The sequence below is a fragment of the Xiphophorus couchianus genome, chromosome 5 (genome assembly GCF_001444195.1).
Source record: "Xiphophorus couchianus chromosome 5, X_couchianus-1.0, whole genome shotgun sequence".
Classification (NCBI taxonomy): Eukaryota; Metazoa; Chordata; class Actinopteri; order Cyprinodontiformes; family Poeciliidae; genus Xiphophorus; species Xiphophorus couchianus.
The window spans coordinates 9264244-9278814 of record NC_040232.1 but is presented as its reverse complement, the minus strand read 5'-3'; the positions used below and the strand labels follow the sequence as shown (position 1 = coordinate 9278814).

General features: G+C 38.7%; 3 protein-coding genes across 7 annotated transcripts in view; 1 reads left to right on the top strand and 2 right to left on the bottom strand.

The window, feature by feature from the left end:
* Positions 1 to 2704, bottom strand: part of ube2o (ubiquitin-conjugating enzyme E2O) — a 47889-nt gene extending 45185 nt beyond the window's left edge. For all 4 annotated transcript variants that reach the window (XM_028018952.1, XM_028018953.1, XM_028018954.1 and 1 more), the window contains exon 1: positions 2019 to 2704. In XM_028018952.1, the coding sequence (XP_027874753.1) occupies positions 2019 to 2597 (579 nt within the window). In that variant the 5' untranslated portion in view covers positions 2598 to 2704. The remainder of the gene's footprint in view (positions 1 to 2018) is intronic.
* Positions 2705 to 3402: 698 nt separating this feature from the next.
* aanat1 (arylalkylamine N-acetyltransferase 1) lies at positions 3403 to 7717 on the top strand. Its single transcript, XM_028018958.1, has 3 exons — positions 3403 to 4727; positions 5600 to 5754; positions 6974 to 7717. The coding sequence occupies exons 1-3, from the start codon at positions 4577 to 4579 to the stop codon at positions 7277 to 7279; spliced, it is 612 nt and encodes a 203-aa protein (XP_027874759.1). The 5' UTR covers positions 3403 to 4576; the 3' UTR covers positions 7280 to 7717.
* Positions 7718 to 9346: 1629 nt separating this feature from the next.
* Positions 9347 to 14571, bottom strand: part of LOC114145404 (inactive rhomboid protein 2) — a 52859-nt gene continuing 47634 nt past the window's right edge. For both annotated transcript variants that reach the window (XM_028018956.1, XM_028018957.1), the window contains exon 18: positions 9347 to 12684. In XM_028018956.1, coding sequence (XP_027874757.1) covers positions 12253 to 12684 — 432 coding nt within the window. In that variant the 3' untranslated portion in view covers positions 9347 to 12252. The remainder of the gene's footprint in view (positions 12685 to 14571) is intronic.

Below are 14571 nucleotides of genomic sequence, written 5' to 3'. Positions count from 1 at the left end.
CTCAAAATAATGTCACAAACTTTCTCAAACGTGCAACACAGTTTCTCCTTCAGTATCCAGAAATCATGCCTCCATAGAGGAACTCTTCTGTAATACTAGCTTTATCTATAAATCCCAGTGAATTATTGGAAGACCAAATCGACAATGACAACCCATTAGTCTGCAATTACACATTAGAGATACACAGCAACAGGCTTTTTAAAGATCTTTATATCTATTCTGGGTATTGTGTTTATTAAAGTTCAGCCTAAATAGTGGACCAGCAAACTTTGCATTAAAGAAATGTTTTTCTCTTCAATCCAACTAAATAAAACTTGTTCAAAGCCACAAACGTTCTGTGAACCTTTGAGATTTGGGGGGTCAAAGCAAACAGGAAGTTGCTGTACAAAAAGTAAAAGTGAGTTCTGGATGCTCACAACTGGACAGTAAAGGCTTCGATGGCCGCCTTTACAGGACATATTGTGTCCGAATGGTATTGTTGGAGTAACACTGATAAACCTTTGTTATGACAGGCTGAATGACCAACCAGAACTTTACTCATTCATTAAAAAAAAACACAACAGTGCAAAAACAAAACTGAGAGTTTAAACAGGCTTCTTCTGGTGCCGTCCAGAAAAAGAAAGCATGCTGTTCAGCCTTTCCAGACTCATTTTTCTTTGAACCTGTTGACTCTTCCACTGGTGAAGGGAAGTCCTAGCGATTGCACACAAACTAAAACAAACGCTTCCCCATTTCTTAATTAGCAACAAGGAAAACACTAAAAAACTAAAACATGTCAATCAGGAATTGAGCAGAGGCTTTAAAACGATCTTATATTGAATCAAGACTACTTTTCAAGTAATGGATGACAGATTTGCTCAAGCAACACAATCAGAACTAGAACAAGTAGTAAATAATTACATTTAATTGGGTAACTTTAGTGAAAAAAAATTATTTTGGGGAATAGTTTTACTACACCATACTTTTACTTGAGTAATGTCATTATGAAGCTTCACTTTCATGAGTGAAATTCCTAGATACTTTACCCACTGAATGAGAAACAAGCACATTTTAACTAAAAATGACATAAACCTACATGAGACTTCCAGTTTGTACAAAAACGTTTTTATGTTATTTCATATTTGCTGATCCATTTGGAAGTCAAGAGGATACAAAAAACATCATATATTGTAAATGGAAGTACTTCACCCTGTTCTAACATTTAAATATTAATTTGGTATTTTGTAATTATGTTATTTATTTTGTATTATTGATTTTATTTTAGTCTTTAAAATACCAGAATTTGATACGTCTACTTTGTATCCATCTTTGACAATAAACCAGTACATCAAGACATAGATCATCTGATTAACAGATTGGTGCATTATTTTCCAGGTTCATCCAGATACCATAGTCATGCTTGGCTACCGAGGAATCTACAGATATGTAAACAACCAAATCATTTCGTAACAGTACACCGCTAACAAGCTTTTTTTTTTTTCATGTCAACACTAATTCTGATGTTGACTCTGTCTCTGTGTGATGGTGTTTCAGGACCGTCAGTCCATTCAACCAGTTAGCATCTTCAACAGATAGTTTCATTAGTAACTGCTCATCTCTTGCTACATAGCCTGGTCACACCCAGCTGAGGAACTCCAGAATCAGGATGAAGTAATCAATAGGTGTGATTTTACAAGCTGGACACCTGCTGAAACATGGACACCTGCACAAAGTCGACTGTTTACTGAATACATTTAGCTTAGCAAAAAGAAAACTGTGAGATAGAACAGCCCTGTTTAGCTGAGAGATAGGCAGCTAGCCTGCTAGCTAGCTTGTGTGCTTACATGCTAGCCAATTAGCGAGCTAGGTTTGTAGTTCCAGGCAGATTAGGGGGGGGGACCTTATCCCTGACTGACTTCTGCGCAGATTTATCTCCAGAAAAAACACAAACAAACTGGCTAGCGTTGAGCAGCATCGGAGTCAGGCTGGGACAGACACCCGTTGTCAGTGTAAGCAGTTAAAACAAAAGCCGGTGGTACCTTTGTCTCTCTGATGTCCTGCTTGGCTCCTTCGGGGTACCACTGCACGCGGACAAACCCCCTACCGAGAGGCCGACTCGGGGTGTCCACGGCACTTTCAGTATCCGACCCACACGGGATTCGTCCTCCGCCTCCTGCGCCGCCGCCCCCACCGCCGCCGCCTCTCCCTCCGCCATCGTCGAGTTCCGAATCCGAGTTAAAATCCTCCTCCCCGTGAATCATCCGAACGATGCCGTACCGGACTGAGCCGCGATACCGTCCGGAGACCAGGTCGTGGGAAAACAGCAGCCGCTGCGAGCCGTCTGCCGTGGGAGACAGAGCCATGGATGGAGGTTCCGAACCCGGGCTCGGTGCGGGAGAAAGGCCAGGTGTCGGGGATGCAGCCGTGTGCGTTTCGTCCGTTGCTGCTGTCGCCGCATCCGATGCTACGGGCTCCGCCATCGCTGCTGTTGTCAAGGAGTGATGTAAGTAGCGCGAGGATGACGGTGAAGTGAAAGGGCTGAAACTGGAAGCAGTGAGGTGCACGTGTTTACGTAGAGGCGGAGGGGATACGTGATATGTAGCGGTTCGGAGCGTCATCACGTAGTACCATTTGCCACCACTAAGAGGCGCCCTTAAACACAAGTTTGAGAACAATAATTTTGAAAGTGTGCCATTTTATTCTACATCGCTGCTATTTTAAGGCGAAAACATACACTCCCCAATAAATTTAAAGGAGAGTAAATCATATTTTTAATATTGAAATATATATGTATATATAAAGCAATCTATAACTGTTTCTACGTATCAAAAACTTATAAAACACAGCACTGGTTAAATGATTTAAATTGGAAGGTAGTTGCATATAATTATTTCAATATTTTAAAAAAAATTTAAAGGTTATAAATGCACTAAGGCTGATACACTAAACATTCATTTGATGGTTTAATTTATTGCACTGTTGGGCCCCACTTGTCCACAAATTTGTTGATTTACAACATTATTTGACAGGAAATAAAAACAAGAAGAGATAATAATTCTTTCTATCTATCTATCTATCTATCTATCTATCTATCTATCTATCTATCTATCTATCTATCTATCTATCTATCTCAGCAGTCAAGTTTCTTGTATACAAAATGTTGACAAATAATTTCAAATTCTTTAACATTCAATAAAACAAGAAGTGCACCAACTTGATGTATTCATTCCTTTAAATGCTTCTTGCATTTTTCTCCTTTGAATTTCTCAGTATACTTTGTATATTTTTACACATTTTATTATACTTGAAAATATGTAGAAGAATGTATGTGCTCAGACAATTTAGAAACCTATTTTATTTTTGAATACTATTACAATTATTCAAAAATAACTTTGAATTATTTTGAATAATAATACAAACATTCGATTAAAAAAAGGTTTCAACACGAGATTGCCACAGCACTTTTCGAGCTTATTAATCCTTAGCAGCTTGTGAGCAAAAGATAGCCGTTGTCGGAAATAATATTACCAAAAACTAATTTCTACTTTTGTTTTGAGACTACTTCAACATTTCTCAAATTGTTCGGTAAACAATTCAAATTGACGATGTCTCCCTGGAGAAAAAGATATTTAAAAAGTAGCAGTAAAATGGACTCTACATTAAAAAAAGGCTAAATTATCTCATAGTTTGAAGCAACAATACGTGTTTGATAAAATATAATTAAACTTCCAGGAGCATAGGGAAGCATTAACATCAGCTACAGTGATGAAATATACTTTTTTTATACATAATTATTATTATTTTAGATCTTTACTTGCATATTGACACACTTTACTTTCCTTTTGTCCTCTTGGCCCCCAGTGTAATGTTCTGGATTTTCTACATCTTACATAAATAATGTTTGTCCAGAAAGATCAGTGCTTTTAATGCTAATGAGGTGACAAACAAACTCCTACACATTCTGTAATCCTCTTACAGAACTGGAAAATAAAGCAGCATAAACTGAGCTTAAAGGAGCAACATTCAGCTGACTGAAAGTCTCCTACAGAAAAATAAGATCATGTAATTAAGTCCTTCAGAGCTGCCAATTAGGCAAGACCAGCAGAGATGAAATCAGACTGGTTGTGTCACAAAATTGACTGGAAAAATACAGTTTATCGCTCTGAAGGATTAATGCACATATCTGCTGTCCTGCTGTGACCCAGGGTCACATCTTTAATAGACAAAAAAAAGCTTAATTAGATACTGCAACTCATGATCCAGGAATCTAGCTCTGACGCATGACAAGGATCATTCTAAACACACGGTTACCCCCGCTGACCCCGGGTAAATATGTTTATTGTTCAACCTGCTCGCCAGGAAAGGAGGCTTTGGGCTTCCAGCTCACCCCGGGATTAGAAACAACCGCCCCTGCGCACGGATATAAATACTCCCGGCGCGCCACGTCCAGCTCAGTCTTTACGCACAAGTCCGGCAACGCCTGGAGGAAACTATCTGCGAAGCTGCTGTTCAGGGGTGAACGCGAATAAAACAGTTATAAGTGGTATTATCAGTGTCTTTAACCCGACTGCTTCTGAAGACAAACAGGACCGAAGGGATGTCCGTGTTGGGCGCACTGCCGTTCATGAAGCCGCTGCACCATGTGCGCTCCCCGGTGCCGCAGGGCCGCCGCCACACGCTGCCGGCCAGCGAGTTCCGCTCCCTGAGTCCGGAGGACGCAATCAGCGTGTTCGAGATAGAGAGAGAAGGTAAAACGAGCTTTTTACTTGGAGAGTCTCAGCGCTAAGGTTGCTGTTGTTGTCTAATTCAACCAGTAGATCACAATTACGCACACTCCAACTATATGTTTTCATGCATATAGTCAAGAAAGGCATTTTTAGAAGTAATACATGTTAGTTATTTAAATTTGGAGTGGACCGTGGTTGACTGTAACACCTTTTACTCTTGCAAAATGTATTTGTGACATACAATGGCATATTAGGGCCATTTTATATATATATATATATATATATATATATATATATATATATATATATATATATATATATCAGGGCTCCATTATGAGGAAGCAACTTCAATATAGCAAAAAGAAAGAGGAAGGGTGTGAGCAGCATATACACAAAGTTGATTGACAGTTCTAAAACCCCTTCCTGTCTCTGATTGGGTTCTGAGCAGTATAGTTCCGCGGTAGGACTACAGGGAGGAGGTAAAGGCACTTGATTTTTCACAGAATGTCTCTCTCATAATAAACCGTCAAGACAGTAAACGTATTTTTATCAAAGTTACATACTGCGGCTTTTTTAATAAAAATACCAGACATTCGGACCTTAATCCCAACATCTAAGCTCAGTAAAAGTTAAGAAATATTCTAATATTTGTGGTTGAAAAAATTTCTGAGTTGTCGGAGCAAGACTTTTTAGCTTTATCTCCAACTTTAGCCACAGCGCTAATGCTAGAGCCAAGCTTGCTAGCAAGCTAAGCTTCTTAACCTAAAGGGAGTGGTTGCCAAGGAACGGCGCGTGAGGAAGTGGTTGCTAAGGAACGGGCACATTCGAGGTGAAATAGTTTTAACGTTTAAAAACCCACTCGAGATTCTCTTCTGTTGTTTTTCCACCTACAGCCTTCATCTCAGTGTCCGGAGAATGCCCGCTCCACCTGGACGAGGTGCGTCACTTCCTCACGCTGTGTCCCGAGCTTTCTCTCGGCTGGTTCGAGGGGGGGCGGCTGGTGGCGTTCATCATCGGCTCTCTGTGGGACCAGGAGAGGCTGACCATGGTGAGACGGAGCTTAGCGCGCCTAGGATGGCTGCCTGGCCGGGAAAACGACTAACAGATTTATGCGTGGGGGGGGGGCGTTTATAGCGATTGTTAATTGAAATATTTCTGGAGACACAGACTGAAAGAGATTTTTGATTCTTTTAAAAAAAATATTATTCACCAATTTGTTCATACAAAACAACCGTTATTTACTACCAAAGGTTTTGATCTACAAAATATCCAATTAAATTAGTAAAGAGAACAAACAACAAAAAAGAACAAAGGAGTGTGAGAGAAAAAAACGAAAGAAAAATGTAATTAAATTGGATAAATTAAAGACAAACACAAATCACAGAAGATAACCAAGTGATGTCATAACAAAAATGCAATTATTTAATATATGTAGGTTAGACTTTATTTTTCTTCTTGGTAGTTTTTTTCACCTCATTCCTATCTAAATTACAATGTAAGTATATTACAACTATTAAAATTTTTGCGGACTCTGTATCATACTATGATAAATATCAGTGGTATTTATTGTAGTACTTAATACTGAACTAGCAAAATTAGCTCAGCTAATGTAGGTTTTATCTGCTAGCTAAGATGGGCTTATAGCCTACATGTACTGACTCTGCCAGCCGCTGGAGCCTTGTTATTCACACGAAGAGTTCGTACATCCCTTACAAAACCGTTGAAACACTGATTGTATACGTCCATAGACTTCAGACGCTTCTCCATGGTGTAAACACTCTTTGTTTTACACGAAGAGTGTTCACTAGTGAACAATGTCCTTAGATCAGAAGTAGCTTGTCCACATCGTTTGAAATGTTTCCATTATCTGTCTCATATGGGTCGATCCAGACAACACAGATTTTGTTGGTATGTCTTTCTCCTGCACATTGGTCAAGAGTGTCAATATGGTCTTTTTGTTGGTGTCGAAGCCATGGTTCATCTTTGCTTTTAGCTTGCCTACCAAGATGGCGGTTCCTCGCCTGTTGGACCTATGTATTCATCACCAGTAACCTGATCAATATTTCAGCCCTAATAGTGATACTTGCGCTGATTAGTACAAATAAAAAGACAGGAGAAGGAGATGTTTTGATTTTCATTGGTAGTAACCAAAGCAGACAGAGTTAAAAATTAGTGGAAGGGTTACTCATGTTGGCAGTATGGAAGGAGGCTAACTCTCTATTACTTGCATAATCCTACATGTCTCCTGTTGCTTCTCTGTTCTCCAGGATGCTTTGACTCTCCATAAGCCTCATGGAGCCACAGTCCATATCCACGTCCTCGCCGTCCACCGGACCTTCAGGCAGCAGGGGAAGGGCTCTATTCTGATGTGGCGCTACCTGCAGTACCTCCGGTGTCTGCCCTACGTGCGACGCGCTGTCCTGATGTGCGAGGACTTTCTGGTTCCCTTCTACCAGAAGTCAGGGTTCAAGGCTTTGGGCCCCGCTGAGATCACGGTGGGACCCCTCAACTTCATCGAGATGTTCTACCTAGTCAGGGGCCACGCCTTTATGCGGCGCAACAGTGGATGCTGAAGGAGGGGACTTCGGTTTAACGTTTCCAAAAACAGGATGCATTGACACTCCTTAAGCCTCGCGGAGTGGAGGCATGTGAGTGGAGCAGGGATTTGTCTAATCTCTGAGTGAAAAATGTTCAGCAGCCGGTGAGAAGAGAGCCTTCGTGAAGCTGAAAACAAAGAGCTGCCCACCAGCTTTCAGCAACTGTTGGACACGTCGTTTATGCCTGGAAACCGTCAAGATTTGTGCTGAAGAGAGAGAAGTTGCCATTGGAGCAAAGAGTGGGAGCGGCAACTTCATGAAACTTTGAAAAACTAAACATTTGTTCTGAAAGAAAATGTTGGACATTTAACAAACTGCAAGCTGCCTTTTCCTTCATCCGCTCCTTGTTCTAAATGGTTTGTTATGGTTCGAACTACAACTCGGTAAAAAAAAACAATAAAAACTTGTCTATCATACAAGTTTTTCATGATAAACCAGTGATCAATATCAATAGATAAAACATCCAATTGAGTTTTTGCACAGCATTCTGGGGGATGTAGGCAGAGAAAAGGTTTTAGTCGCTCAACCTCTAACGGCTAGCTAGGCAAAGTTGATAGAATCAACTCACTCACTCACTCTTTGGTTGCCTAGCAACTCACTCACTCTGGTTACCTAGCAACAACTTGTGGAGTAAGCAGTAACAGTTTAAGGTTTCTCCATTTGTGCCTCACAACTGCTTAAAAAAACGGAATGGAGTGAAAACTGGATAAAACAGGAAAGGTCGCGTCATCAGTATTTCAGATATTTAAAACAAAAACTATTCAATTATTGATAGGAAGATATAAAACCGTTATATCGCCCATCTGTAGTTCAGACCTTGAAACACCTTAAAACATAAATGCTGAATGCTGGGTTTTTGAAGCATTAAGACGTTTATAGTTTAATAGATGAGAACAAATTTACTGGCACTTGTGAAAAAGACGTGGAAAAAGCCTTACAGTAAACGCCTCGTTCCTTGTAACCAACCGCCCATAGTGGAGTTGGTTAAAAACTATTTTACTGTTACTTTTCCCCACAGATTAAACTCAAAAGTTATTTTAAACTTTTATCTGAAATATTACAACTGATATAAAAGATTATGTACTTTAAAGCATTTTACAAATCTGTAACAGATGAGCTGCAAAATGTAACATCAGTATTGTAACAGCATAAATACATTGCCAAAGTAATGAAGTTAAATTGTATGATGAATGTAATTATGGATGAGTGATATCAGCTATCAATGTGTCATTATGGATCTGATTGTATTTTGCTTTTCTTTAACACATCTGTGTTCCTGTTAGCAAACATCCTGTCGATCTGTTTACCCATCAGCTGTGAACACAGTGTATAAAAACAGATCTCAACTCTCGTAAACAAGAATTATATAATCACAGAACCGTAAAATGGAAGGAAATTGTAGTTTTTCTTGTAGGATGTCACCCAATTTGCCTCCTAAAGCCTCAGGGGTTTAATGTTTTTGTTGTACAGTTTGATTTTTAAAGTATAAAAGCTTTATTTTCTGACTTTTCTGAATTTGTTTTCTTGTGTGAAAATGTTTATATATGAACATTTTTTCAAAGTTTTTATCAGAGCTTCCATTAGCATGCTGTTTTGGGTGAAGATTGCAGGAAATTTAAGGGGTAAAAATTAGTTTGATATTGTGAAACATGTAGGTGTAGCAAAATTAGACGACATCTGCAAAAGAGGAGTACTTTTCACAACAATGTGGATTTAAATAGTAAAATCTGAGCAGTTCTGAACCTCCACAAAAGCTGATTTTCAGTAAAAGATTTGGATTATATTGATATGGTAAATGAAATTATTTTAGTAATCTATTGATTATTCTGACTGCAAAAATTGGAAAAACTTATCTAAGCAGTGTAAGGCTGATTGTAATTTTTGATTAACTGATTAATAGCAAAAGTTACCAGACTTTTTAAAATATTTTTTTTAGTTAATCAATAATTAAATTGGCAGTTATTTCCATCAGTTTATCGTGATTAATCCGATTGTTTCAGCCCTAATAGATAGCAATGAAAAAGTAATGAGAAAAAACTTGAGTCAAGTATATCTAAGTGTTTATTTTACCATGGCTTCTTTAAAATGAACATTTTTTACAGATTTATCAAAAGTGGAGCAAAACAGAACAGTATCAAGGCCATCACCTTAGGTTTAATCAAAACATTCCCTTTTTCCCCTCAAATAAATAGAAAAAACAACAAATGATTTGGTCCTGACATAAAACAGCAGAGAAACTGCAGCTTGCATTCATCATGGCTGACATGCTCAAATATCCAAAGGCACAGTAAGGAGGCTTCCTAAACAACAACAAAAAATGCTATTTAACCAGGTTTATGACTCGTTTTCTCATAAATACCAGCTGATCAGTGAGCCAGTCTCACCGACTACTGTAATCTAAACTAAACCCACATAATCCTTCTCAACATTACTGCAGCTTTTCAAGCAGCTGCAGGCCGACACGTTTTTAGCCAAATACTTTTAAAAAAACAGTCAGATGCTGTTAGAAATGTTTCACTTGTCAGGGGTTTTACCCAGACCTTGCTCACATTGTCAGGGAGCCGATAAAACAGCAACACGGATCGAGCAGGGCAGGAAGCTGCGACGGAAATACACTGAAAAACACTAAATACTACCAAGGATCTTTAGTCTAGCTTCAGGGAAAATATCTTAGTACACTTGAAATCAGACAGAACTGACTTACAAGTAACTTTTCAGTTAGAAATAATTCCTTAATATTGATGAAACTCACAGTACGGAAATATTATAAATTAAAATATCTAGCTGTAGTGGCAGATTACTTCATTTATAGGTAGTAATTTTTCATTAATGTTGAGAAACAATCGACTTGAAACAAATTCATACATCCTGCAAAGTATTTGTGAGTAGGATTGGGAATTTACCGTATTGTTTATCATTTATAGGGAAAAATTTTATTTATTGTTTATCGATTTTAATTAATGATGTTAAAAAATTTATCGGAAATGTTATTTTACTAGAGCAACAATAAATAGTAAATTTGAAAATACAATTAAATAAAGTTACTATGTACAGTTTAAATCACACTTCTTTAAGTAAGTGGCGTCGTGAAGACCATTTAAAATAGGATTTTTTTGAAGAGTATATTGTGTTTATGGTGATATCAATGCTTTGCCATGCACTCATAGCCATACAGTTACCTGGAAAAAAAACCCCCAGTAATTTTTAGCATTAAAATACACAAAATATCACAATATTAGCGTTAATTTTATATTTCAAGTGTGCTAAAATATTTGTACTGTAAACCAGACTAAAAATACTTAGTAAAACGTTGTGTTACGGAGTGTAAAGAAGGCGAAACAGACCAATCATCTTACCTCAGTGGTCAAAAATATTTTGATTAGACAAAAAAAAGCCATGTAGAGTTTAATCCTAAAATAAATATAATCATGAGGAGTTTGAGGACAGATTATGGGGCCAAAATGTTTGCGAACGCATAAAAAAAGCAGCATGTGAAGTAACTTTGGTAAGGGAGCCACAGTTTGCCTTTAATAAATCCACGGTTAGTGAGGCGTCTCTGTTGGTTTAAGGCAGGAAGTGGTTTCAGACCAACTATTCCAGCTGCATACTGAGAGTAATGCGTGCAGCATACTGTTAGGAGGGTTTACGACGATGAAGTCTGCATTCAATTAGTGAGCTTCTTCAGATCCAGCAGTCGGGAAAAGGGCATAGTAGTTTTATTCACCCCTGAATGGCTGCCAGGAGATTAAAGGAATAAACAAATCAAATAAACACTACAGGTACTTTTCTCCTGGTTGGTAACATTATAACAAGATGTAAAGTAAAATTTAAAAAAAGATTTATTTTAAAGAATACTGAACTCTACAGAAAAATTGCTTTTAATTTGTGGGCACAAATAAAGGGATCTAAAAAACAACTGCATGACACGCAGAAAAAAAACATTAAAACTACACATTTTCCCCTTGTTCTGAATTAAGTGCTACTTAGTGTTGGGTGGTAGAATAAAAGGCTGTTGGTGGCCGAGTCTGAATACTCTTGCAGAGAACAGTACCGCATTTAAGGTAGTATAAGTGGTGAAAACCTGTAAATTTACCCTTTTTGAAACAATAGAAACAGATGCCATAAAAGGTTCAAGGATCCCCCAATACATGTAAAAAAAACCAAGATGGATAGATTTATGTTTTTTAGACTTGTAAAAAGAACCTCCAATAGTTGCTTAAATATGACTTCATCAATCAAATCGAAGATATTTTTATCTGTATATTATTACCAAATTACATGACTATGAAAAGACGTTCAACGTTATTTAACTCTAAGACGTACTAACTGAACACAGAGACAGATTTTTATTAATATTTTAACAGTTTGTTGGGCTGTTTTATCAATGCATTCTGCCACCACTGACGCTTTGATCTTCATATGGTTTAAAAATAAAATGAGTTTCAAAAAGAAATGCAGAAATCCTTCCGAAAAACGTGAAATAGCCCTTTACCCTTGGATGTCTTCGGAGCATTCTCCACTCTGCATTCATACAATGGGCAAAAAAAAATCTTTTAAACATATTTTTACTTTATAAAAGGAAAAGTAGAACCACTGACTGCTTCTGTAGTGTTGAAACCAGAAGTTAGTCCAGATAAATTTAATATTCCTCTAAGCAGACTTAAAGGGACGGCAGCTGCAGACCAGAGACGCTCCCATCTTCTCTGTTGACTCAAACCTCCATCAAGCTGTATTATCTTGATTCTGATGAGTTATTTGCTTGTGAACAAATGAAAAACCCGGATCGGATCATGTCAGACCTGCCTGAGGACTGGAGTGAGTTCGCAGAGAGTCAGCAGATTGGTGAGAGGGGAAGCTTCCAGTTTTCAGATAAAAACTCATTGATTGTCAAAAAACAAAACAGACGACCTGGAAGCAAACTGTCTCAAAGCAGAGAGTAGTCCTGAAGATCAGTGCTCCACGTCGTTGACGTTGTGGTCTATGTCATACTTTTCACAAAACTTGCTTGTGAAGGGGAGGCAGGTGAGATGCTCCAGCCAGTGGAGGTTGATGGGGTAAACATAAAACCAAACCACGAGGGAGGAGAAGAGCCCGACGTAGAAAACCAGCGACACAACGATCAGGATCCGCTTGCGGTATTTGTCGAAGGTGCCGAAGGTGACATAGGGCAGGATGGCGAAGGAGAGCAGCATGCCGCCTATGAAGCCGAAGATGTGGGCGATGTTGTCGATCCACGGCAGGAGGCCACACAGGAAGAGGAAGAGCACAACGCCCAGGAGCTTGAGGAAGGCCTTCCGCGGCTTTTCCAGCATCTGCCAGCCTTGGAAAAGCTCAACGAAGAGGCAGGCAAGGAGTCCAAACTGGGAGCCTGCTGGACCCACCTGGAGGGAGAGAGAAAAAATGAAAAGTTCAGTCCAGTTTTAGCTCAAGAGGCTTTAATTGGTGACTGGCTTGGTGGAAAATCGTAATTTTTTTCTGGTTAAAAACACACAGAGCATCAGCAGCACCTGCAGCTGTACGGCTGTGAGACCCGGGTTAAAGCAATAATTCACACGTTAAGCTGAATCAGAGCTTCTTACTTTTTATTTAACTTCTTAAGACAGTATCTTATTAAGCAAACTGAACTTGGAGAAAAGTCGCTAGTATCAGGTTTTATCTGTAATAAAAAAAAAACACATCTTTTTTTTTCCTGAAAATTAGTTGCAGCAGTCAAACAGGAACTGTTTTCAAAGACTATTTTTTTTTCTGACCAAGAAAAGCAACATACTTATAAAATAAATGCATCTTAAAAATGATACTGATCCTACTTTGCTTTGCAACACTGCAGTGTGTGGCTCAGTTATAGATACAGTTCTGGTACAGAGCTGCAGAATGGGTCAGGCAGGAAAGGTGAGCAGATTAATATGACGTCAGCGCTGAGTTTGGAGGCTTGGCCTGGTCAGCTGGCTAATCAGATGGGTGATCTGTGAACACATTAAACACCAGCAGCCTAAAAAAGGACGTGGCACTCCACCCACACGTCACAGACACACAGAAAGACATGATCCACTCACAGAGGGCAAAGGTCATTCACACTCAGTGGCCGGAATGGAGTCACTGTAGATAAAATGCTAGCCAAGCTACTGTTTCAGAGTTGCATTTTGGCTAAAACTACATTTTCCTTAAACTAACAATCACTTCACAGGATGTTTGTATGCTTGGGAGGAAATTATATTTTTCTTGCTTTAATGTCATGTTGTGAAAGGACAAAAGCAAAATGTGAAATTTCTGCAAGTCAGTGAAAGTTTTTTCTTAGATAAAAACTTTTTATACCAATCTGAATAATAAGCTGAGATTAACGACCTGTTTAATAACTAGAATTAATTGGAATAAGTGTGTGATTGAACTGAAATTATTCTTTTTTTAGGTGCCTCAAGACGACAGTAGCTGTGAATTGACACTCTGCAAATATACTGAGTTGAATTGAATCAGCTTTTAATGTTATTCCACAAAGACAGCCAAAAAGCTGAGTTGATGAGAGGGTGTGAAGTGTATCTTCACACAGGTTACACGATTAAAGGTGACTTATAATGTTTCCTTGAACAGGCTAGGATAGATTGATGGGCTTTACAAAACTTGTTCATCATATTTTCTGCACAAAATTATTCTTAAATAAAGAGATTTTAGTCTGGTCAGTTCTGATTATATTAGCTGTTTTAGGGGGTCCTGTCACTTTAAATCCAAATACGCTGCTGCTGGCCACACCCCCAAACGCTACATTTACACTAGGAAATAAAAATGGCTGCAAAATAGAGCGAAAGCGCAATTATGCAATTGTACATCTTTGAAAAGCATTACTAGAGCCTCCTGCACAACCAACAAGTATGTAGCAAGTGGTTTCTGGATGGGAAGCAAACAACAAAACACTTGTCTTTTTCCAGCAGCCATTGTACAGCGCATACAGCAGTAAAAACCAGCTGACCAAATGTGCTGGAACTCAGCCTGGTTGCTACGTAATGGGCAGAGTTCCACTGGGGTTGCTAGGTAACGGTGCAGTGCCTGTCAAATGTGACTAAACAATCAAGAAGTTTTTGAAGCGACTTATTTACCAGATACCAAAAAAAAAGGTTTCGGAGTAAAAATTTCAACCTGAGTAAAAGATGCAGCTCAACCAAACAGAACAAAAGTCAAAATTTTAACAATCTGAGCCTTGATGCTCAGATTGTTGACCAGAATTTCACCTGTAGTCACTTTGAGGATGAATCCTGTTTCTGGAGCCGAGTCGAGGC